General features: G+C 43.9%; 1 protein-coding gene across 1 annotated transcript in view; it reads right to left on the reverse strand.

Annotated features, from left to right (window-relative positions):
* Positions 1-26,853, reverse strand: part of LOC144819266 (aldo-keto reductase family 1 member A1-A-like) — a 187,265-nt gene that overhangs the window by 115,795 nt on the left and 44,617 nt on the right. The window contains exons 2-3 of the mRNA XM_078677233.1: positions 5,248-5,380; positions 2,254-2,373 (exon numbers count right to left, since the gene is read on the reverse strand). Of these exons, the coding sequence (XP_078533359.1) occupies positions 2,254-2,373; positions 5,248-5,331 (204 nt within the window). The 5' untranslated portion in view covers positions 5,332-5,380. The remainder of the gene's footprint in view (positions 1-2,253; positions 2,374-5,247; positions 5,381-26,853) is intronic.

Here is a 26,853-nt window from a genome sequence, read left to right on the forward strand (position 1 = left end):
AGCTGCGGGCGCCTGGAAAGCCAAGCCGTGTAACGCCCAGGGATAGCCCACTACACCGGAGGGGCCTCAGTGGATGGTGAAGGTGCACTGTGAAGGTGAGGCTGCTAAATGTTTGAAGGCTGCATGGGAATAGGGGAAGCTTTCTAGAGAACCCTTGGAACCTTCCATTCATCATGAGAGAGTGGGAGAAGAGGAATCCTAGTTGAGTTCTTCTAAATATGATCACAAACACTAAAGGGCAGCTAGGATAAACTTACCAGAAAGGATAGTCATGGGGGCAATCCAAAGATTTTGGAGTAGACATCTGACCCGCTTAAAAGTGGCATGCCCCATCATTGGCGCCTATCCACACCTTGGTATGATGGTACAACCAAGGCAAACTCAACCAAAAAAGGGTGGGAGATCTTATATAAATCATAGCTGGATATGTGGAAGAGAACCCTTGGACCCTGATAATGGTGCTAGATTGAGGCTAGCTGCCCTCAATACCACATGAACATAGATTGTAGCTGCCTCCCTAGAAACCCTTAGTAGGGTGCTTTGCAGTCAAGAAAGTGGTATAATATCTGCAGGCCCTATTCCACTGGCCTGGAGTAGAAGTTTTGACTGACCCATCGGACTTGCCACATGAGTGATAAACCAGCCAGACAATTGGGCATATTTACAATAAACTGGCGGAGCGTGGTGTTTCTCCAAAATTGGATACGCCACGCTCTGACAGTTTTAAAAAAATGTTGCACACCCCTGCATTTCCCCTAGTGCTAAAAATGCTGCCTAGCGGTAGCGCAGGCTCCGTGGTGCCATTTTGCTAGGGTGACAAATGCAAAAAGAACAATTGATGGACAAAATGCAGAACAATGTCATACGTTCACCCCAGTACAGAGATCTGGGCCTAAATCCATCATTTTTTTGCTCGCGGGCTGCACTGTTCCCATGAGGCACAGGGTCAAGACTGATTTGCATATAGCTTTGTCTGAACTGGGGTGGTGAAGTGAGCTAAAGAACGATGATGGATCCTACCCAGATCTGTGACTGGGGGTGAGTGTCTGAAAAGTTTCAGCACTCCGTCCATCATCTTATTGTGCTTGCTTTGTTCGCCCTAAATTGGCAGGGTATGCCCAGTAGTAGGTCCCTTGCTCACTTTCCCAATGGAATCAAGCTAGCCTGCCTGATGAGGGCTGTTAGCCCGAAACCGGTCCCAGGATGCTTGTTTCCGGTCCAGGAAAGACATGGCTTGGAAGGTCGGGCTGGACTGTTCCCATGAGGCACAGGGTCAAGTCTGATTTGCATATAGCTATGCCTGAATTGGGGTGGCAAAGTGAGCTAAAGAAGGTGATGGATTCTACCAAGATCTGTGAGTTGGGGTGAGTGTCTGAAAAGTTTCAGCACTCCGTTCATGTCTGCGCTGCAGGGGGTATTGCTTATGTGCAGGAAGGAAAACCTTCCTGCACATAAACAATCTTAACAGGCAATCTGCTCTATCCATGTGTGCCGCAGAATGCAGCCCATATGGAAAGAGCAATATATTGTATAGCCTATTTAAGAACAGGTATTTCCTGGTCTTATTTTTAGCACTACCCCACACCTTGTAAATATGGAGAAATGTCAAAAACCAATGGGTGCTGTGCGGGAACGCCCACTGCAAGACCCATTGGTCGCCCCTTTCCCATTAAGTGCTGCGTGAATAGGGATATTATTTACAAGGCAGTGTTAAGCCACGTTAAGTGGCATACCGCTGCCTTGTAGATAAGGCAAAGGACTTAACACCATCAGAACGTCAGAAACAGTGACGTTCTGGTGGCGTTAACTCCTTGTAAATATGCCCCATGGTTTCTTCTTGTACCGTTTTCTGCTTTTCTCTCTTTTGCTCAGACTAAAACTCTGATGAAAGAAAATAAGTGATGATATCCAACAGTGAGGGCCCATGCCCACCACTTTGAAACCAATATGCAAACTGAGCACTGCCCTTTACTCCCTCACCATCCACCTGCATTGACCTACATATCTTCACCTATAACAAACATTACCGATTATCCAACTAAAACAACCAGAAATCACACTCTGCTCTTTGATGGAATCATCAAGACCATGGCACAAAGGTACCAGAACTCCGACCACACTTGCGGGGCGTACTAATGCAAAACCATGCACTATGAAACTGTCTATAAAATAAAATAACACAGCACAGAGGTGAATTTATACCACCAATCTGCAATAGTTCACCATCTTCAGACTGACAAATGCACTATTTACCTTCGATGGTCCCACACGTTCCACCAAGGCGTCCCCCACTTCTTGCTCATTACCGTAGGCAAATGCGCAGTCAATGTGGCGATAACCGACTTCCAGAGCATGGAGCACCGCAGCTTTCACCTGGAATGCACAGAGGAGGTGGTAAATTGGGTAATCAAACCCTGGTCTAGGTAAATTGTCTCATGATTGTATGCCTTGGTTTTGTTATTTGTTTGAATAGATGTTTCCACAAGAGAACGTGAGGTGCCAAATTACAGTTTGTTAGTTAATCAAAATTGGATCACTTCATAGTGAATTAAAAGCTCAGAGGAGACATCTACTGCAACCTGTGGATCATTAAAACCCAAGAAAGCCAACTCGGACATCTAACTTTCAGTGCTTGGTACACTGAGCGCCATTAAGTTAGGCATGCAGGCAGCAAACACAAAGCGACAAGGATCTTGATGAGATGAGATACGCGGTCTAAAGTAACAATGGCACAGAGATGTGGGGATCAAGAGACATGAGGCAAAACAGACAGGAGGGTGCAGAAGGCACGAGGGAAAGGCATGAGGGTTGAGACATTAGGGTGAATGAGTGTTCATGCAAGGATACATACATTCTGAAAATTTCACCCTGCTGCATGTACACTCCTATAGACTATAGTCCCCACCACCTGTGCTGCCCGTGCCCCGGAACCTCAGCCCATCGCAGCGGCTCTCCAGTTACCAACCCACAGCTCCTACAACTACTCCTTGAGAGTCAGATTGCAGCCCACATTGGCTGCATTCTCTTCCTGGCACCGGTGACCTGCAGCGTTAAGTTATCACCAGGTGATGCCAGTGGAAGGTACCTCCATGTCAGGTCCACACTTGAGACTCGGCTCCTGTGTAACTTCTAACCCAATGACGCCCACAGTTCTGACAACCACAGATGCAGTCAGACTTCAATCCTGCCACTGGTCACTCTATCCATTGTCCTTGCAGTGCCTCCGTATGTTTGCCAACCTTTGACCGGCGGTGACCTGTGTTCGTCTCTGACCTCGCCAATCCTGTTGCCACAATCTCCATGTCCCAGTTTCTGACCAATCTCGGCACGCGACATGCAGTGACAGACGGTCCACGCACAGTCTCGCCAACTTCTACCCTTCATCAGAACTACTTCTGGATGGACAGGAATGCTCCTTGGGGTATTGACAAATTTCATACCAGCCTCCAAGGGATCATCCTCTGCAGTGATTCTTGACCACTATGCTTATCAACAACAAGCAATGTACCCTACCTTAATGACTATTAAAGAGTGGATCACCACCAAGAGCCAGAACTGCCCCTTATCTTTTTCCACCAATCCACAGCATATCTCATAGTGAAACCTCACACTCGCCACTCTCAGGTGAAGAGACATTTGGAATTCACAGGAGAGCTCTTCCGTGGTTCATGCTAACGATATCAAATCCTACCGACCACGCGCAACATGGACATCTTCCTCTATAAAACCACTCGCCTCTGCCACTCTAAAACCACCGGAGTGACCTGCTGCGTGTGTCAAGGGCCTTCTCTATCCCTGGTCAACTGTGTGGTAACATGGAGTGAGCTTTGTACTCTGGTGTTGGGTAGTAGTGCTGTGGTAGTGCCAGTGTTGTTCTGTGTGTTTTACCATGAAGGTGGTACTATTCTGGTACTGGAAGTGTGAGTGCAATACTGGTTTGCGCTGCAACAGTGCAGGAAGGTTGCTGTACAGAGTTGTGGTGGTAGCTTAGACCTGGGATTGTGGTGCAGTGTTGAAGTGTTCAACCAGTGTTCACATGGTTGTGCGAGTTGACGGGGTGGCAGTGCAGTGGTGTTGAGTGGTAGAATTGCGGTGCTGTTTGATAGGAAGTGCAAAGGAGCTGATAGGGCAGCAACTTTAGTGGTAGTAGGGCTGCAGTGATAGGTGGTAATAGAGAGCAATAAGGTGATGGTGACGGTTATCGAGTTGATGATAGAGTGTTAGTTGTGTGGGATGGTGATGCTGGTGGAAACCCTACAGTGGTGGGTTGGTAGTGCGAGAGTGCCATTGCTACATGGTATGCAGAAGGCCATGATCCATGCTGTGGGCGGTGGTGCTCTTCTTGGGTAACTTGCACTAATGAATTGTGTGGTGTTGAAACTGAGATGTGATTGTGCTGGTGGATAGCAGTATGGTGTGTTGTGGGGAATGATAGATCTGATATGATATTACAGATGATGTTGTGGTGATAGAGCTGTGTTGACAGGTGGTAGTGGGGGTGATGGCGCAGTGAAAGTAGTGCGTGCCGCGAGTAGATAATGGTTGCTATCTCCCTCCAGTACGCCGTCCATGTTGAGGTCAGGCATGTGTAATACTATAGCAGCCACAGCATTTCAACGGGTACCTGTGCCTGACTTCTACATGGCCGCTGCAGTTGGTAGGGATGTCTGTCGATGGATACACACATGGAGCAAAATCCAATGCCAGCAGAGACGTAGGATGCATCCAAGGACAAGCTCCAGATGGACCTCCAAAGTCAATCAAACTTATTGACTTTATGAAAATAAGTGTAAGATCTGTACTATATTTTTTAGCTTCTTATCCTTTTTAGCCCTCCCTTCTGCTTTCAACTCCGCAGACTGATTGCAGTCTTCTCTTGTGCGAATAAAAAAAAAAGAAATGCCAATTAGCCACTTACACTATCCTAAAACACCATCACACCCGTAATGAGAGCATCGAAATGCTGTTGTTCTAGCACAAAGCTAATCAATCTAAGATCTTTGCCATTGGAATACACCAATAGATGCTGAGCTGGCCTGTGAGGTTTGTTCTATAAACAAATGTTTACCCAATGAAACGCAGTGACACAGATGCCCTTGTTGGTTTAACAAGGCACGTCATAGGCTCCCTTTCGCATAGCCGCCTCCATGGGCAGCGTTGAGGTCCACAGGCATCGACCATGTACAGACCGTGGATGTATGCACTTGGCGCCAACTCAGCTGGGGTTTAGTATATGCAGCATCCTACCTGTCCCGCTGGACTCTGCCAGGTGCCAAGCCCAAGCATGGGCATCTTCTGACCCGTAGATAGCGTCACTGTCCTCCTAGCCATTGTTGTGTGTGCGTCTGGGTCTCAGGGAGAGACTTCGAAAACTCTTGGCCTGGAAAAGAAGAAGAGATAGAGTCCATCTGTTGAGTCATTCTGTGCCATGCATCACTCTAGCAGTTTCTCCGTTACTCTGCCAAGCTGGACTTAACTAACAAGCATTAGCAAAGCCAATATGTCTTGGTTCTAAAAAGCAGAACTATTGGCTACAATGATGCATTTTTGCATTGGCATTAACTAATGCCAAACTAACTGCGAGAGCGTCATAGGACGAGCAAATAGAGGCATCATGATTCACGCAACTCATGCGGATGTCTGGCCAGCCAACTCAGGATAGGTTTTCCATTAAAGCATTTGGCCATTTTCAGTCTGACGTTCTACACAGCAGATTGGCGTTTAAGAACGAAAAATTAAAAGTAAAAAAAGTTTAAAAGTATGAGTCAACGTAAAAAAAAGGATACGAGCTGCTTTGTAGCACTTTGCAGCTACTAGCCCCTTGTAAAAAATAAAATAAAAAATAATTTAAATTAAATAAATAATAATATATATTGAAGGCATAGAGTGGGTGCGAGAGGAGTAAGTCTAGAGCGCACAGGGTGGCGGGTGTTCTGCGGTGGGAAAAAAAGTGACAACTGAAAATAGGACTGAGAGCATAAGAAAGTGGAGTATAAAGAGAGGGTACTGGGCACTTGGAAGTTAGGAGGAACAAGAGGAAACATACATGCACTCCACTGGAGAGCTGGAAGGCAAATAAAAAACAAGGAAGTCCCCCCAAGCCAGCAGTGGAAAAATACAACTCATCCAATCTGAATATTGCCAAAGCAACATGCTCCAGGCAGGAAAAACACACGAATATGGAAGAAAGCCAGTGACTCAAGCCGGGATCTCAGGCAGACAACAAAGACACCCAATCTTGAGCAAGGGGCGGACCCAAAGACCACTACAAGTATATGTTATGTTTTGGAAACAGTTGGTCTGCCGAGCCCTAAAACAGAAAAGCAATGGGTCTGGCGGCTGGCCTTAGTAAGATGCTTAGTTTTTGGCAGGTATAGGTCACATAGGTAAAAATAAAAAATAAAACATTTAGCCATTTAATGTGATGGCCATTTGTTTGCAATAAAATGTTCAATTTAAAAATTGTAACCATCACATATAATTTTGGCATTACAGTCTGGGTGCTTCCTAGCACGAGGGTGTACTTGGAACAGGCATAGAACCACTATTCGCTTTAAAGCATAGCACAGAAAATATGAGTCACATTAACTCAAAGAAAAGGCACTATTGGCTATCAATTACTTTAACCTCAAGACACCATTTAAGAACTAAAGGTGGACAAAAAAGTAAGCATAAAGAATGGAAAGAAAGGACATTGGTAAAGTACAGAATTGACCCACTAGCCCTGGTACTGTAATGTGCAAAAAATGTTTGTGACTTGAAGAGTCAGAGCTGACTTTAGGTCCTTGCACTGATACTTACGGATTCACATGCATATGGATGCAATGAACCAGATTTGTGAAATGTCTACTCCACGGTCAACACCATCTATGCTTCATAACACGTATTTACCATATAGAGTTAGCTGCTGTCGCTGGTATACGGCAGGATTACACATACCACAACTAAACCCTTTATCAGCATGTTTGTAAAAGTACACATTTGTCACTAATCTATGAAGGTCCCAGCTGAAAAACTATTTCTAAATTGGTAAAGTATAATAACTGGTTTAGTAAATCATTACTGGGCGAAACCAGTAATGACCCATTCCCTACACACATTTAACCACATGTAACCTCAATGGCCATGTGATACATCAAACAGTACCTTTTCTTGTGAGTCATTATCAAATAATGTTTCAAAGTCCAAGTCCTTTGTCTCCCAAGACAAACCTGCCTCACAGACGTTCAGAATAGACTGTTTACAGTAGGGACCTCTGCTATTACTCATGGATTATGTGTGGTGCTTAATTTGAGCCTGTGGTTTCCGGTGCTGGCACCGGCACTTAATTGTCAACACCAGTGCTCAATACAGTCTGCCACATGGTGGCGCCGTTTTATCTAATTTAGGGAGGAACACAACAACAGTGATGCATTAATCAAATATACAGTAAAATCGCTGATCCCTTCTGCTCAAGCCATTCATATAGCTATGTGGGCCTGGAATAGTCTGAGCTGTCACACTTGTAGGAGTGTGATGGCTAGAAGTTTTGTTGGTTTTGTCTTTGGCAACACATGTAGGAGCAATGGGTGTTAAAAGCTGCAGTGGCCTCCTGATGAGGGCCCTGGCACTTATAATTATTTTTTAAAACAAATTAAGCACTGACCATATGTTCCCTGTGCTGATAGACCTCCATTGGCTATGATGAAGGGTTGACCTCTAGATGCTTTGCTTTGCACACAAGACTCTGGGTCCCCTTTAGCTGACCTGGTTAAGGGTACATAATTAATTGACAAAAAAGATTGGCTACCCAACATAGACTATGCACTCTCTTCTCCAACCCATGAACAGACTGAGGAGCTCTACATTTCATTCATCCACAACCTTTCTGCCTCCTATCTAGGGGATGCTCATCTTTAATGGTTATTGGGTTATCCTTTAAAGTAGCGCTCCGCCCTGGGGCAGCATCCCCTGGATGCACTGCTGAATTCCCACTAGGGAGGTAATCAATACTTGATCCTCGTTTATTAGGATCGTTCAAACTACAGGATTTGTCTAATAAGCTAATTTATTGATCAGCACTTATATGGAATGCTGCAGTTTCGGGATTTATCATATAAAGAAATTAAGAAATTCACAAATTAATACAAGATTCAACAAGAATTAATTGGAATTACATTGATTTTTTAACCGGATCAAGTATTGGATTACTTCCCTAGAGGGAATTTAGCAGTGCATCCAGGGAACGCTTTCCCAGGTGGGAGCGTTAAGTTAAATTGTTTTGGACACGCTTTTGATAGGAAAGTGACACCCTGCTGCACACCCAAATATCTTACCAATCACCCTTTCGCAAGTATAAGCATAGCTATTCGGGAGTGCATGAACTATCCAAAGTCAATATTATGGTATCCTCCCAGTCTACTGACTTGTATGAAACCGGATAAAAACGGACACGTTTGTTGTAACTGGTCCTGGATGATTTTCGTCCTTTGCAAGAAGTAGATCTTTAGAAGATCTTGTTCATTTACAAGTGGAAAAATTATCCTATTAAAGTGAAGTGTTTATCTCTGTAGGTAGAAGATGACCCAAATACTACCATTAGAAGGAACATCCTTTTGCCCTGGACTCAGGGTAAATGAGATGGTTGTTAATGATAACTCAATGCAAAGGTGTTGTTTAGATCCTGTTTATATGCACTGAAAAAACACAGTTAAAGTGACCTTGTGGTTACAAAACCAAACCTACACACTGAAATTCACCAGTTGTGGTTAGTTACAGTAAACATACCTCACACACTTGTCCAGAACTTTAAATCTGTTAAGCATTTTTGTTTCCAAGCATCCTCTGAGAGGTAAAACGATAAATGTCATTTTTACGAATCTCACCCTTCCCCTTTTTTCAAACACCTACTTGACAGGTCTGCATGCGACTTGCCATGGAGAACCCAACATGGATGTACTTGTTTTAGTAAATGTTTGTGCAGATTTGTTGAACAACACCACAGTTAATAAAGCAAACAATGCCTTTTCAGTGGAAACACCGGTCTACCCATCATTAGACAGGCGCTATTGACTCTCGTCTCAAATATATGTTTATTAATTAGCTATAACTTTAGTGCAGTTCCCTGAATTTGCATGAAATTTGGCCAGCATAAAATAGGTTTATCTTACTCCTAGAATTGTCAGATTTATGATGATTCATCAAAGGGCTTCAGTGAAAATAAGTGGGGGTTACAAAGTGTTCATTTACTACTAACTAGTACCTATTCATGAATATGTATGCAATTTGGCAATCCTTCAGTATGTTCAGTTTTCTGTTGGTGTGTTTAGTTTTATGCAGATAAACCAAGGGGGCAGAGTTATATGGGATGGGTCAAAAAAGTGCACACAGCTCGAATACATAACAGACGACTGTGCAATATGGTCCGATATTGCCATTGAGGAGTTCTGGTAACACCATATACATCTACACTAGGTTTAGCTTGAAAATGCTGTTTTCTTCAGTGCAGCTAACAATGGGCACTTATTGGAATTAGAACCTCTCGTTTTCTTTATCTTTCAGTAAATTGTTTTTAAACAAATATTGAGGGCTTATGGAGCTATAGGTTTCTGCCGACAGTAGAATGTACTGCCTAATTATAGATTTATAGCATTTGCCATGCAATTTGCCACATAATTTCCATTGTTAATAAAAATGTTGTTTCTAGGCTAATTCCAAATTTTCAGCAAGTTTTCTATCTCTTCTGAATCATTCCTTTTCACCTCCAAAATCTGTTGATGAAGATTTCATTCCATATTAACAAACAGTTCTTCATCTTGATTTTTTTTTTTTTTTTTTTTTTTTTTTTTTTGAAAACCTTTATTGAACAGAGAAAGCTCACAAATACGGGCCTACAACCCACCAGGGCTGGCCACCACATAACAAAAACAGCAGGAGACATATATCAGGTGTCACAATATACTAAGGCAACAAATCAGGGGAAAGAGCAAGCATCTTAGAGCAATCTCAGGAGCAAACAAAATAGAAAGGTAGTCTTCTTTTTTAAAGAACGGGTTTGGGAGGTCAGGAGCCTGGCGGGCCATAACACAAGCCAGAGGGGCGGGGTCGCGGCGGGCAGCAACGCAGCGATCTTAAAGACACAGGAGAAATAAATACGACAGAGGTATACCAGTAAGTACCGGGCAAAACAACGGGTAGAAAGAAAAGCAATTGTGCACACAATCCACTGCCCGCCCACCGCAGCCACCACCCGTCCCACCGATCAGCACAATAAAGGACCCAAATACCAAAACGATACGAAATGCACCCCCAAGTAGAAAAAAACCCCACAAAAAGGGGGGGGAGAGGGAAGGGAAAGGGGGAAAAAGGAAAAGGAAGGGACCCCAACCCAACCACCCGCCCCCAGGTGACAAAGCAGGAAAAACAAAATTCCGGTACAAAATCGACCACAAAATAGGAAGACAAACAGAACAAATCACCATCTTTGTAATACCGGAAAAATACACCAGAAAGACACCCGGGGGACAGACGGCGATACAGAGCCCCGAAAAAGGGGATACACAAGGGCCATAGAACCAAGTAGGGAGAAAAAAGGAGGAGAGAAAGACCCTCCAAAAACAACAACAGACCCTCCCACCCACCCCACAAGCCCTCCCTACACCCCTGCAGAGGGCTATGGCCTACCCCCCGGCAGCGTGCCTGTCGCCCTAAATAGAACCCGAAATATAGAAGAAAAGGAACAGGGTAGAAACAAAGACAAAAGGGAAGGGGCAGGGGAAGGGAAGGAACAACGCACACGGGGGAGGGCGAAAAATCAGTATCATCTGCTTCCATCCCGCCACCTGCTACAAGGGAAGGGTATAGCCCATGGGAAGTTAACGATATTAGAAAAAGTTTCAGGAGTCCCATAAAATTACAGGAACATCACAACAGCACTTGTCAATCACATAACAAAGAAACCAGACTACCGCATATAAAAGTCGTTTCAGCCCTGTCCACTTTTGTCCAAGGTTGTAACCATCCGAACAAACAAAGAGCAAACGATGAGGGACACAGGGCTCAGGAGAAAATTTCGCGGCAGTCCAAAGAAGAAACTGGAAAGAAAATATTGAAGATCCAGGAAAGACACAGTACAACAATCGTATTGCAGACAGAGTTCCAAGGACAGTTCGAACGGGGCAGGCCCAGCCGGGCCGGAACATACTTCTCGGTCGGGGAGTCGACGCGAAGAGAGACTGGAAGGATCGTCGACGCCAGGCCAGGATACAAGCGGACCGCAGCCCAGTGGCCGAGGCAACCAGACAGGACAACGGGGGGCGTCGGAGACTCTCCGAGCCAAGGATGCGGTCCCCGCCGGGGGCACAGAGTCCAGGAGCACATCAGTCGCGATCATCGACGAGGAGGCCAAATCCGATGACGGGGGCCCGCATTGTTCAAAATGAGGGTCCGCCTCCACAGTGGAGACAGACGCAGCCACGGTAGTCCGCCAGGAGTTCAGTGCATCCAGGACAACTCGAAGTGCAGGAAACTCTTTACAAGATCCGACATCCGGGCCATGCGGCGGGCCCCCAGTGCTCGCCCGGGCCCGGCAAAGACTCCCAGGGCCGGCCGCCATCTTAAGAGCCCAGCACGTCCCCGGTCGTCGGGAACCCCGGCCGGGGTAACACCAGAGCAAAAGGAGGTCAGCCAGACTGCGGCAGGGCGCCCCAAGGCAGAAAGGAGAGCCACCAGAAGAAGGATGTCCGTCGGGCCCCCCGTACCGCCGGCCCCGTTCTCCGAGCCCGGGCGGAAAAATTCAAAATGGCCGGGCCGGGGAATAGAAGGGGGACCCAACCAGACAATTGAGTAGGCTCTCCCGCGAGGAGCAGCGTTCGTACCTCTGGGCCCAGGCCAGTCGGGTCCGTCAAGGGGCACAGCCGGCCAATTCACACATCAGCCTCCGCGTCCAGCTCCACAGCGCCAGCAAGGGCCGACCAACATGTTCCGTCACGGCCCAGCGTAGCAAGGAGGCCCGGCCAGACCGCCCCGGAGGCTCCGAGCGGGATCACTGCACAGGATCGACAGCACTCAGGATCACCGGAGCAACGGGTAAGTGTCCGCTAAGTGACTGGAGTACCGAAACACAGCAAGGAGGGCTTCCCGGGGCAAGAGGAATACAGGATAAATGAAGATAAACAGGCGGCCGGACGGAGCCGAGCTAAAACGCGGCCATCTCGGTCGCGAGCTAGGCTCCTCCCCCCTCTTCATCTTGATTTAAACCAAATGGTTTATTTGATCCTAGCCCAATTATAAAGAGCAATTCCAGCTGTATCAATTTCTTCCACCTGTTCCCTCCACATTCATTCTTTTCAATTATGTCAATGCCATAAAATGTTATGTCTTTTCAATTGTTTGGAAGTGTTATTTTACAATCTCTGTGGAACAATGGATCACTGAAACAATCTCCTTTGAATGGTGTCTGTTTACTGCAAAAGGAAAAGGGTTTTTATTTGGGAGCCATCCCTTGTGAGGTTTGCACCCACCTTGTAACAAAGGATGAGTGCTATTTGTACTGAAACAAGAGAAAACATAATAACAGACTACAGCTGCCCACAACCTAAGAGACTCTTGTGAGGAAATAACTTTAACCTGCAGGAAAAGAAGAATGCATAAAAGATCTAACCAAATGGTTCAGAAAGAGAGATGGTAAGTGGCGTTGAACTTCTGAGAGGTAAGACTCATCAACATATGCTGCTAAAATGAGTTTAAGTTGTTATGAACTACTGAGTTTATTGTAAAATGAGAAAAGAAAGTTAACACATTTCTAATGGGTCTATGTTTGAGGTGTCAGACAAACAGTATTTAATCAGCAACAAGAACAACACTTGGTGATTAGCAATGGATGACTGGTATAAGATGGTGTCATCTGTGCTTACACAACTGGAGAGTGTTGGGAAATCTCTCTTCCCTTGGACGCGAACGGAACTTTTCAGCCCACGTCTCGCGGCCCCCGCTCCGCCGGAGACACTCGTGCTGCGAGGACTTGTGAGGGAGTGCTGGTTACTACCTTGGACACTTTCTACGACCACCCCGAATATCAGGAGAAGAACTCACAGGCTGCTGCGGGACTGCGAGGACCAGCGTGCAGTACGGCTCCTGAGTTGCCGCAGCTGGTCCTCTTCCCGCTCCGCCCTTCCTCTGGATAAAACTGACTTGCAATCTTTGGCTTTTGGGTGTCATCTGTGCTTACACAACTCAAGAGTGTTGGGAAATCTCTCTTCCCTTGGACGCAAACGGAACTTTTCAGCCCACGTATCGCGGCCCCCGCTCTGCGGGTGCCGCTCGTGCTGCGAGGACTTGTGAGGGAGTGCTGGTTACTACCTTGGACACTTTCTACGACCACCCCGAATATCAGGAGAAGAACTCACAGGCTGCTGCGGGACTGCGAGGACCAGCGTGCAGCGCGGCTCCTGAGTTGCCGCAGCTGGTCCTCTTCCCGCTCCGCCCTTCCTCTGGATAAAACTGACCTGCAATCTTTGGCTTTTGGGTGTCATCTGTGCTTATACAACTTGAGAGTGTTGGGAAATCTCTCTCCCTTGGACGCGAACGGAACTTTTTAGCCCACATCTCGCGGCCCGCTCGTGCTGCGAGGACTTGTGAGGGAGTGCTGGTTACTACCTTTGACACTTTCTACGACCACCCCGAATATCAGGAGAAGTACTCACAGGCTGCTGCGGGACTGCGAGGACCAGCGTGCAGCACGGCTCCTGAGTTGCCGCAGCTGGTCCTCTTCCCGCTCCGCCCTTCCTCTGGATAAAACTGACTTGCAATCTTTGGCTTTTGGGTGTCATCTGTGCTTACACAACTCAAGAGTGTTGGGAAATCTCTCTTCCCTTGGACGCAAACGGAACTTTTCAGCCCACGTCTCGCGGCCCCCGCTCTGCGGGGGCCGCTCGTGCTGCGAGGACTTGTGAGGGAGTGCTGGTTAGTACCTTGGACACTTTCTACGACCACCCCGAATATCAGGAGAAGAACTCACAGGCTGCTGCGGGACTGCGAGGACCAGCGTGCAGCGCGGCTCCTGAGTTGCCGCAGCTGGTCCTCTTCCCGCTCCGCCCTTCCTCTGGATAAAACTGACCTGCAATCTTTGGCTTTTGGGTGTCATCTGTGCTTACACAACTTGAGAGTGTTGGGAAATCTCTCTCCCTTGGACGCGAACGGAACTTTTCAGCCCACGTCTCGCAGCCCGCTCGTGCTGCGAGGACTTGTGAGGGAGTGCTGGTTACTACCTTTGACACTTTCTACGACCACCCCGAATATCAGGCGAAGTACTCACAGGATGCTGTGGGACTGCGAGGACCAGCGTGCAGCACGGCTCCTGAGTTGCCGCAGCTGGTCCTCTTCCCGCTCCGCCCTCTCCTTTCCTATTTAATTGCTGGCTAACCCGTATACGTGGGACGCGCGGGGCCCGCGCCGGGCGAAGCCCGGGCCAAGGGCGGGCCCGTTTAAGCACGTTAAAGACCGACAGAGACCGGACCGGGCCCCCCCTCTAACTCCTGTCATCGCATGATTTTGTAAGTATGTTAAAGTCTTACTGTAGTCATATTTCAATCGTGTTGACTTGCTACTGTCCATTGTCTATATCTTATCCACTATGTCTACTCGTGGAAGTAGAAGTAAAACGGCTGCAGGGGGGTCTTTGTTAACAGGCCCGCTAGATAATTTTATCATAAGGGCAAACTCAGTCATAGACCAAGGCATTACCCTTATGGAGCGCAGAGTATCCCAAGATCTCGCCTTGGCAAAAAGATCATCGATGGGCCACTTTGCACTAGCTAAAACCCCCGAACAAGTTATGGAAGTGGACCGTTTAGTAGCTTACGCCGATGTGCACGGTCTGCCAAATATGGTGGATCTATCCACGTCCCATCTATTAACTGACTCTCAACTAAGTCTGGAGTTAGAAAAGACTACTGAACTAGCTATTAACATTACTCCAGATGACATAAGCACTAGTCAGTTGAGGGGAAGAAGGGAGGGGGCTATCCCCAAAAAATCCAAGACAAAAAAGGTGAAGGCAACTGTCCCACATAAAAAGAGAGGGGAGGGATATGATGACATTCTATATACAGGGAATGACCAATCCCGTATTCAAGTGACAAAGGAGGTGACGAGAATAGGAAACGTAGAAGCTTCCACTAGTCCCAGCCTGATAGGGGAAAATGTAACTGATGAGGTTGATAGCCTACTTTTCTTAAAAATGGGGGAGCTTCTTAAAAACTTCCTCTCCCCGATTGAGACAAGATTAATACATATAGAAAAACAACTAGCCGATTTATGTGCTTTCTCTAAGAATCCAAAAATGTATGGGCCAATAAAAGTAGGGGATAATAAACCTAGCAATTCCAAATCTGCAGGACAAGTAACAACACACCCTTCAGTCCCAATGGCTATTGCAAAACCAAAGGTTACCACAGTCCCAGCTAAGAAGGTTGCGGATAAAACTAAAGATCTTGCCGCGCCTATCAGACAGAAGGTTAATTCACCTAGGGCCTCTAGTTTGCACCCTAAAGGGAATCAGATCAAGGGAGCCCGAGAAAGGAGACATGTGATTAATCTTCCGCCTGAGGCAAGCTCTTACTTGGTGGTTATGACGGGTGTCCCAGAACTTGTAGATGCCGTGGAAGAACCTAGCTGGTCTTTAAAAAACAAGGTCCAACATTGGCTTAATTTAAATCGGCCACTGCCGCCTCATTGCTCGAGTAAGATCCTAATGGTATGCAGAGTGCCCTGGGTGGGACATGAGAGGAAAATTATACAAGGTGATTGTGTCCTGATTAACTTTGAAGATCCACGTACGGTTGAATACATATGCTCATGGAACATGCAAGGTAGAAATGATGGCATAGAAACAAAAGAACTCTCTTTCTTCTATCCCCCTAGGAGCCGTTTTAACCACGACTTAGACCTGGATGGGAATTGGCGTAGAGTAGGGCATTGAGATTGCGGTGGAGCCCGGGGAGAGTGGGGGGGTAACCATAGTAGGGACCTAGCTTTCAGGGATAATTGGGGAGGAATCCCGTTGGCCAACAGTTTCAGCTGTCTTGAGATGGTTGACTGACGGTCAACGACCAATGAATGTCAGAAGAGAGGGTGGATGTGCTCTACTATGTCTACCAGTAGACAAGAACAGGCGGGAAATGGTAATATTAATTCCACACCCGAGGTAAGGGATAAAGATAAAACTGTAGACCCCATTACACTCTGTCATACAGCCATGGAGATAGATAGCCTTGACATTATAATTACTAACCACACTGGAGATGAGAAAGGAAAATCGCTGATTCAGTTTAATCACTCAGGCGAAGAAATAGGGGGCACAGGCGTTTGCACAGCATCCGTGGCTCAGATAGACGGTAAACCTAAGGTTATTTCTTGATTATTCGCCACAGGTACTTCACAGGTTGACCAAAGGGGAGGGATGACCTTATTATCATGGAATATAGCTGGTTTGTCAAGCAAAGTAAAGGATCCTATTTTCCTAGCGTTCATTGACAACTATGATATAATCTGCTTCCAGGAGTGCTGGGAACAGTCCGAGATACATCTAAATGGATACCGCACTTTTCTTACCCCAGCGAAGCAGTCTAGTAGGGGTACAATTGGGGGTGGGGTCGCACACTACTCACACACCAGCGGTATCGCCCCTAAGGACTGTGGTCAATGTAGTTACGTGTTCCGCGATGCATCTTCTTTCGATTATCTGCTATCTTCGCTATCTTCGCCATCCCTGGACACGTGTTTCGGGGTATCACCCCTCGTCAGCAGGGATAGGCCGTGTTCTGGGGTTGCCGGTGGCTGCCAAATATCTGCCAGGTTTAGTACCACTCAGGCGCGCAGGTGCGGGGTCCCAGGCTCGTCAGCCAACTGCTCGAGGGAGCTTTAACATTACAATTGGGGGTGGGGTCGCACACTACTCACACACCAGCGGTATCGCCCCTAAGGACTGTGGTCAATGTAGTTACGTGTTCCGCGATGCATCTTCTTTCGATTATCTGCTATCTTCGCTATCTTCGCCATCCCTGGACACGTGTTTCGGGGTATCACCCCTCGTCAGCAGGGATAGGCCGTGTTCTGGGGTTGCCGGTGGCTGCCAAATATCTGCCAGGTTTAGTACCACTCAGGCGCGCAGGTGCCGGGTCCCAGGCTCGTCAGCCAACTGCTCGAGGGAGCTTTAACATTACAATTGGGGGTGGGGTCGCACACTACTCACACACCAGCGGTATCGCCCCTAAGGACTGTGGTCAATGTAGTTACGTGTTCCGCGATGCATCTTCTTTCGATTATCTGCTATCTTCGCTATCTTCGCCATCCCTGGACACGTGTTTCGGGGTATCACCCCTCGTCAGCAGGGATAGGCCGTGTTCTGGGGTTGCCGGTGGCTGCCAAATAGTCTAGTAGGGGTAGGTGTTCAGGTGGTTTATGCACTTTTATATCCAATACAGTCAATGTGACAGTAAAGTGTTTGACCAATAGGGGTAACTTTTACTATCAGGCACTCTCACTTTTGGTGGGAGGCAACCAGCATATCACTTTGATAAACCTTTATAATATTATCCCAAGGGACAAGCAAAAAAGGGTCCTGGAAGAGTTGAATTATGTTTTATGCAGTGAAATTACATCTGAGCAAGAAGGAAGGCGTGCTATAGTGATGGGGCACTTTAACTGTCATCTTTGTCCTCATAGAAACACAGATATATGTGGCATGGTTAACCTTAAGGGAGATCCCTATACTCAATTTGAGCATTCTACGCTGGGGAATCTGTTTAATAACTTACTCTTTGAGGGGGACTTAGGTTTTGCAAATGAGCTCTGTGATCCCCAGATTAATTTTCAAACTACATTCAATGGATGGGGATCGCAGTCTGTTATTGATTATATTTTGGTCACCTCAAGTTATCATTGCAATGTTATGTCATTTAAAACAGAGGACATTGCACTTAGTGACCATTTCCCGATCAGCTTAATATTCGCTAGCGGGTTGAGTGGCAGACATGTATCAAATGCAGTTGAAAACCTATATAGTCATGAGATCTCTCTGAATAGAACTAATGGTTACTCACTAAAATGGAGTAAAGTTGATACTAAAAGTTTTCTGCATTTCTTAGTAATGGACCACCTCTCTGATTTAATGATTTGCCTTGCGGAAAACCCTAATCAAACTGAGGTTATTGCAGCTTTCCATAGAATTACTGCGCATATTTGCAGCAAACTAACAGGAACTGCACGAGAAGGGGTGAGACATAAGGCTGAGGGCTGGTTCAACTCTGAGTGTAGTAAGGCACACTCTAAATTAAAACAAATTCTAAAAGAAAACGCCCAAAAACATGCCTGATATAAGGATTGCTAGAGCATATTACAAATCTGCTGTGCAGAAACGGAAAAACAAACTAAAAGAGGCTGCCTGGGAAGCCCTGCTTAAGGCATGTTCCTTGAGAGATAACTCGACCTTTTGGAGAGCGGTAAATGCCCCCTTTTTCTCTGAGAAGAGCTGCTACCTGATAGAGATTGCCATAGAGGAGACTGTATGGGTCAATCATTTTACTGAGCTCTATAAAAAAGACGACCTGGTTAGTATAGTAAGTCCAAATTTAGATCAGATGGTAGCCACAGAAACTGCCCCTCCTAATTTGTTTCCGCTGGAGATAGTTTTCTCCATGTCGGAGGTGGAATTGGCCATCACAGATAGCTCAAATAGCAAAGCCCCAGGCCCAGACGACATTCCAATTGACATTTATAAGGATAATATTACCCTATGGGCACCACTTTTGACAAATGTGCTCAATAGTTGTAATGATAGAGGTTTTCCTTCCACTTGGCAGGATGCGATTGTAGTGCCCATTTTCAAGAAAGGCGATCGTAACGACCTGAAATGTTATCGGCCCATTTCGCTGCTTGACTCCCTAATGAAAGTAGCAGGCAGAGTTCTATTGAACAGATTACAGGTTTGGGCCAAGGACGAAGGCATACTAGCGAAATTCCAGTACGGGTTTAAGCCAGGTCTGGGCACCGTTGAACAAGGGCTAAACCTATCCATGCTAACAAATAAATATATGGTGGCAAAAAAGGAGAGTTTATTTATGACGTTTGTTGACCTTAGCTCAGCATTTGACTGTCTGAGTCACGACGTCTTGTGGGACACTCTAACACGCCTTGGGGTTGATGTAAATATTCTTAACTTTCTTAAAGAATTATATAGAGGCGCTGGGGCAAAGGTGCGCTATGGCAAGAAAGACGAATGCACGGAAAAATTTCCAATTATGAAAGGCGTACCACAAGGTTGCATTTTGGCATCTTTTCTTTTTAACCTTTATATTAATAGTGTTGCAGAACACTTACTTAAATTAGATGTGGACTACCCTCAAATTGATGGTGCCGCAGTCCCGATTTTACTGTACGCTGATGATGCGGTTATCATGGCTAGAACCCAAATAGGCCTCCAAAGGGCGTTAGCTAGTTTCTCTGTATATTTGGGATCTAGGGGCCTTAAGATTAACATTGGGAAAACTTTTAACATGTGCTGCTCATCAAAAAATAATGTTTCCTGTAACACCTTTTTTAGATCAGTCAAGGATAGAAACCACCGATACTTTTTCTTATTTGGGGGTTGTTTTTAATAAAAAAGGAACTTGGACTACAGCTATTACTACTAGGAATCTAGCTTTTTCACGCGCTATTGGCGCATTAAAACAGTTTGCCAATAAGCTAGGAGGCAGGCCAACACACATTTTGCTTGATATTTATAAAGCCAAATGCGTGTCAACTGCCATATATGGGGCCGGCATTTGGGGCATTGCTAACTGACAGGATATCCAAGTAAAAGAAAATGCTTTTCTTCGATATTTGTTGGCTGTCCCTCAGTCTACCTCAACCCATCTTTGTCATAAGGAACTCGCCCTGGTATATGTATCGGATTTAATTAGGATTAGTCCAGTGCTGCTTTGGCACAAGATATGGACTTCTACTGAAACAGTCCTTAACAGGGCAATCATTGCGGACTGTATGAAACTTGAGAGGTCTAAAAACATCCAGTGGCTTACCTATATTAAGGATTTTTTAACAAATTTAGGGTATCCAGAGTTCTTTAATTCGCCCGTACTATTATCCTCTAACTCTAAAAAAACTTTGAAGGAATTATGTTCTGCTTTTTTGGATGATGAACGCTGGCTAGTGGAGGGGAAGAAGGTCTCTGTTATTCAACATCATTTATTATTGCAGGGCCCTGGTTTGCAGTTCTACTTATCCCCTGAGCAGTCTAGCTATGATAGAATGTTATAAGTTTGGTTGAGGATGGGCAGTTGTTTTAGGCTGGTTACCTTTCCAGTCATTAATGACTGCTCTAAAAACCTAATTAATTGCCCATGTGACGATTCCTCCGTACAATCAACAATTCATTGTATCCTTTTCTGCAAATTCTATGCATGGGGAAGGACAAGATATTTAATACCCTTGTTAAAGACTTGGGGCTTAAGACAATGTAGACTGGCCCTATTTAAGATCCTTCTGTTGCAGGACGCAATGACTATAAATGCTGTATCAAAGTTTTTAAAATTTACAATTAGATGCAGATCAACTATGGGTTAAATGAAATTCTGTACTGTAAATAGGATATTAGTATGAGGCTGTAGTGTTTTTCTCGTTCATGAGTAGTATAGTTGTACTAAATGTATCATAGATGAAGTCCGAGTATGCATTCTTTTATCCTGTTATATATTTTGTTTTGTATTTATTGTATAACTGAATTTTAAATTGTTCAAACTGCTTTGTATGTGCTTTCATGGTTTTATATGAAATCGAATTAATCTATCTTTGACTTTGACTGGTATAAGTGTCCATTATGTATACATTTGGCTTCAAAGAAAAATAAAGGTGCTTGTGAGTGGAAAAAACGGCTGTGGAACTGCAATGAATAGTATACTGTGCTAGAAGGAAAACACGTGAATGCCCCGTGAAGCATTCAGGGTAAATAGGAAAATAGGGTCACAAAGACAGTGTGGAACATGATCTGAATTGTGGTTCAATGGAATGTATGAATTCGAGGGTGAGGTTAACTACTGCACTCCTGGAAAGTAAAATTCATTCATGTACACTGCTATAAATGGTTTGAAATGTTATGAACTGAAGAATATAAAGTTAAAAAAAGGCATAGTTTAAATATTCTTGCTGGGTCTGGGCTTAACGCAACACCTATTTAACAGAAATTCATTAGCATTAAGAATGGCACTTTACAATCCATGCATGAGGACTAGTGAAACTAGCAATTGTGGACACATATGGTTGCAAAAAAAATGCAATGCTCAGGAGGTAAATTAATAACGGTGATACAAGACTGAATAAACCAGCATTAAGGAAACAGAAGTATACAAGTGCTCAAAAAGCATATATACTACTTAAAATAATTTAAAATATTATGAACTGTGGAATTCAAAGTCAAATAAAAAAGTCAAGCTAAATATTTTCACTGGGTCTGGGCTAGATGGAATGCCTATTCAGAAATTCATTAGCCATCAGAATACAACTCCATAATTAATTCTCGATGACTGGTAAATGAAGCTATCTTGGACACATTTGGTTGCAAAAAAAATGCAACACTCGAGTTCAATGAATAACAGTGATACGAACCTGTGGTGTGAAAAGGGAAGTACATGAGCATTCAAAAAACTTTTATATGAGAAAAGACTAAGGGGGTCATTAGGATGGCGGATTTCCTGCATACTCCGGGCCGGCGGAAGCCACCGCCGGCCCGGAGTATGCGGGAAATCCGCCGAGGAGGCCTGAAAGACCCACCGCCAAATCAGGATGGCTGGTGGGTCTCCCAATCCGTCCGCCGCTTTTCCACCGTGGTCGGAAGGCGACCACGGCGGAAAAGCAATAACATGGCTGGCGGTGTCTATCAGACACCGCCAGCCATATTAGGATGCAGGGTGAGTCATGCTTTTCCGCGGCGGCTTTTCCGCCGTGGAAAAGCATACGGACAGTCACTTTGGGGGCCCGTTGCGGGCCCCCTGGGTGAAGGTTGCGTGGGGGGTGCACATGGGGGGTACCTATGGTACCCCCCTGCCCTTGCGTGCACGAAGCGGCAGGCACCACGCGGTGCCTGCCGCTTTGTGCATGCAAATGCACACCTTTCGTTTTTTGCATTGCGGCGGATGCTGCTTCAAGCAGCATCCGCCGCAATGTAAAACATACAGGATGTGACCGCCAGGGTGGCGGTCACATCCTACTTGCTATGGAGGGACCGCCGCTGCCCATGCGGACGGTCCCTCAAACTCAGGGGTGGCGGACGGACGCAAGTCCGTCCGCCATCCTAATGACCCCCTAAATGTTCACAAAGAACAGTAGAAACTATTACAAGAACTCTGAAAGGAGAGGTCGTGGAAGCAAAGCAGCATAATTAACTTTCCCTTAGGTATAAGTGTGATTTGAGACATTATGGAAGCAAGAGAGATGCAAAGACCAGCCGCGGGAAATAAAATCTGCAGTGAAGCAAACATAAATGATACCAGAAAAAAGCAATTTAAACATACAAGGGGAGTCACACAAGATAGAACCAAAACAGAAATTATAAGAATTTCAAAGATTACCAAAAAGAAATCAATACATGGCAGGAAATCAAAATACTTAGAAACAAGGAGAGCGTTTAGGGGACTAAGAATTGCATTGATGCCCAGCCATTATGACAGAAGCATAGAATTATTGTAGGAATAGGGAGATTACATATTGAAAGCTTCAGCTGCGCTATTGGAAATTTCTATTAAACATTCAACAAAAAGTTCAATTTTGTTACAGACACAGAATAGAGAAGTGAAAAAAAAAATCGCTGGAAAATAGCCTTATTGGATGATCTGAAAGAACTTACAGAAAAGTATGAAGAATATACCAACATGAGTCAAAAGTAAAGTTAAGAAAACAAAGGACATTCTTAAGAGATAAAGAAGACTATGAAAAAGGGAAGATTTTTATATTTGCGAGAAGATTTACAACAGCAAAAAGAAAGGACACATTGGATAAAATAACAGTGAGAGCAAGATACAGTAGACTCCAGGAGCACTTCTGATTTGGATTTTGAAGGGAAGAAATGAACACATCAAAGACATGAACATCTTAAAAAGTGTATTTTTTAAAAACAAAATTAGACTGATGTTTCAGGACCAACAGAAGAGGATAGAGAAACAAATTAAGGAAGACCAAGCGGATAAGGAACATCGTGAGGGGGAGCAAGTACAAAAGAATCACAAGTGGGGAAAGAGAACTCAGGGAAAACAGGGGCACATAGTTGATGATTGTAATACATTCATCTCAATACCTGCTGAGTATAACAGAGATTATAGTACCATGGAAGTGCTTACATGTCTGCCCTAAAGTGCATTGGAATTATACTGAAATAAAAATTATTGATACGTAAGAAAATTAAAATTAGCAAAAATATATACTGAGAAAAATAGAACATTGAACAAGACAATTAGAAAATACTGAAACATAAGTGTAATCTTAAAATGAAAAAAACATTGAAATATAACTTCAAATTCACTGGAAATGAATGAAGAGGAACAGATGAAACATCAACATTCTTATTACATAGGGCTGGTAAAGAAATGATGGAAGCAGGAGAAAGCAAATTTAAACTCAAATCAAAATACAGACCAACATTGGCAGAAGGAAATAAGGTAGACTTATTTTATGAACGAGTGTGTACAGAAGTGGTAAACAGAAAACTACAAACAGAAATATCCTTGGAGAATTTACAAAAATATGGAGGATGCTGACATACCAATATTTCTACGTTAAACCATTTTCTTTTCTCTCTGATAGCAGCATACATTGAGGAGGCGGTGAATAACTAAATGATCAAGAATGTTCTGAGAGAGTAACACAAAACCAACAAGATCTTGAAGACTGGCATTGAAAAAAGTTACAAAGATGAAGATTAAATAGGAAGATGAATTTATATTCCAAATAGAAAATGCAATTATGTCGATAATGTATTTTCCTCTAAAGATTCATATTAATCCTTGTACTCCTCAACGAAGACCGATTGTCACACCCACTGAATCTCTTTTTGGAAATACGCCCATCATATCTGTTGGAAAACTCTCCCATCTTCATAGATCATTTTAAGCATCTCTGGTGAGATTTGTTATTTGAGAGACACAATGGACTTATTGCTTCAGTTTCAACATAGGCTTTGGAATTTAAATTTCAAGTCAATTACAATGGATGTAGTGACATTATACGTTCCATCCGGCAAGAAACAGGATTAGCTGCCTGTGGATAGTTCTTGAATCATAAAGACATAGAATATTGGTAATAGAACAAAATGCTACTTGAAAGGATAGAGGTGTGTCTGAAATATAATATCTTTGTGTTCAATGGGGGAAATATTCCGCCAAAAGCAGGGAACTGCCATGGGAGTTTCTTTTTCATCAAGTTTTTTCCAATTTAACAATGGAATAGTGGGAAAAAGAAATAGACTGGGCAAACACTGAAGAAGAATTGAAAAAAATAATCATGTGGCTCATGATCTGTTAATAATCTGGGACAACACAGAAGAAGATTTTGTGAATTTTTTTCTGAAATTAAATTCTAATCAATACAACTTGAGCTTCACACATACGATTAGTGACAAAGAAGTGGTGTTTTTAGACACTTAGATATTCATACAAGAGGAAAGGATACAGACTTCTTTACATCATAAAAGTGTGGCAGCCAACAGTCTCCTACATGCAAGTAGCTTCCATCAAGAGAGCCTGATCAGGAGTATCCCATATGGAGACTTTATAAGAATACAATGAAACTACTCCACAGAAGAGCAGTTAAGAAAAAGGAATCAAACAAACATAAAAGAGATATCTACAGAGAGGTGATTCGGACACCTTGATTGAAAGAGGATTAATCAGAGCTGGAGGCCAAAGAAGAGAAGATCTTCTCATTACAAAATGGATGAAAAAGAAAGAGACCCCAAAGATACCTATATAAGAATGATAACCATGTACCCAATGGAAACCAATTTGGCTAGCAAGATTATGAGACAACATTGAAAAATTCGAAGGAGTGATCCAATAATATGACAATATAAAAGGTTTTTAAAAAATGCAGAACTTGTAAAGTATGTGAAATAAGCCTAGAAACAAAGCAACTTACTCTGAGAAATGGAGAATGTAAAACAATTGACCAGAACATTGCACGTAAAATCAGATATGCAATATATGTTTTAAAGTGTTCAAGCCATCTACTCTGTGAGATTTACCAAATGTCAATTGCAGAAATTAGTTTTGGAACATAGGCAGAAATTATCCAGTTGCCTGGTATTTTAAAATAGCACACCAAAACAACTGGAAGCACTCAACATTTTATGGAATCAAAATAATTGGAAAGAATGAACATGGAGGCAACAGTGAAATAGTAATTGAGACATTTTAAATCACATTACAGAATCACACTTGGATCAAAGACACCGTTTGGTTTGAATCAGGATGAAGAATTGTTTGTTCATTTAGAACAAAATCATTAACCAGAGATTTCTGAGGTCAAATTTAGTGATTCAGATTAGAGGAAGAAAAAAACTTGCCAAAAATGTGCTTTTAAAAGAGAACAGTAATAAATGTCATGGAATAAGCTGACAGAAGGAAAAACAATGTCCACTGGAGGGCTTCATTGAACAACACAAGATGTAGTAAAGCAGTACTGATTAAATAACAAACCTTTTCATGTTGGAAGATATAAGGACTGACGAAAGACCAAATTAGAGAAATACAAAGAAAATATTATAATGTGAGAGATAAAAGTTGTATGTAACCAGGAATTCTGCCCTCATTATGAACTGTTAACAAAACACAAAAACACTATGATTTATCACTACTTCGCACATTCAAAGAATTTAACACTACGTGTTCCCCAACGCAATGGGTGAGAGGAGTGTCTAGAATAAGGACATGAGTGAAAAAGGACTGTTTTGAATCCAACTCTAATAGTGTCAAAGATCGAGAGTTCGAAATACAGCCATTGCTCTCTGTAAAGTCCATGAATAATAAATGTTCGAAATGATCTCCTTTGAATGGCATCCATCTCCTGCAAAGGAAAAGACTATTCATTAATTTTGGAGTGGTCCCCAGTGAGGACTGCACCAGCCCTGTAACAGAGCAGTGGTGTCTATTTGGACTGCGACGAGAGGGAAAATCTATGTACATATATATATATATATATATATATATGTGTATATAGGCACACCTGTTTGCGTGTTTTTATTGCACTAAATGCAGTGGTATAAAAACCCATATCACAGGGAGCTGTTAAATATTCATGTTTCATGTTTCCTGTGACATATGGGTTTCATTGTCATAATGACAACCCGTAAATAACTCTTCAGAGCTTTGCCATTGTCAGGGATAATAGGATTATTCAGCAAAGTTATCTGAGTTCATGCAGCAAAAATTCTAAATTATGTGGAAAATTGGCACTGCTACTTTCATCCGTTTGACCTAGGAATAAAATCTTTATGACCTGTGCAAATTATATGGCAAATGCTATTAATCCAGAATTGTGTGGTAAATTCATCTGTGACATAATTTAATTTATGAAAGATAAGGAAAACTGAGAGACTCTAATTCCAATTAGTGCCGATTGTTAGCTGCAGTCTGACAAACACATTGTTTCTCAAGCGAAACCGGGCTAACAGAATCTCTCAATGACACTACTGGGCCCTTTTTGAGGTTATCAGTTTTGCATTTGCATTCATTCTCTGTCTCGTTGTGCACTGTATTGCCCATCACATGTAACTTTCTCCCTCTTTGGTTTATATGCATAAAACTTAACATACCAACAGAAAATAAGATATGC

This window comes from Lissotriton helveticus, chromosome 2_1 (genome assembly GCF_964261635.1).
Source record: "Lissotriton helveticus chromosome 2_1, aLisHel1.1, whole genome shotgun sequence".
Taxonomy (NCBI): Eukaryota; Metazoa; Chordata; class Amphibia; order Caudata; family Salamandridae; genus Lissotriton; species Lissotriton helveticus.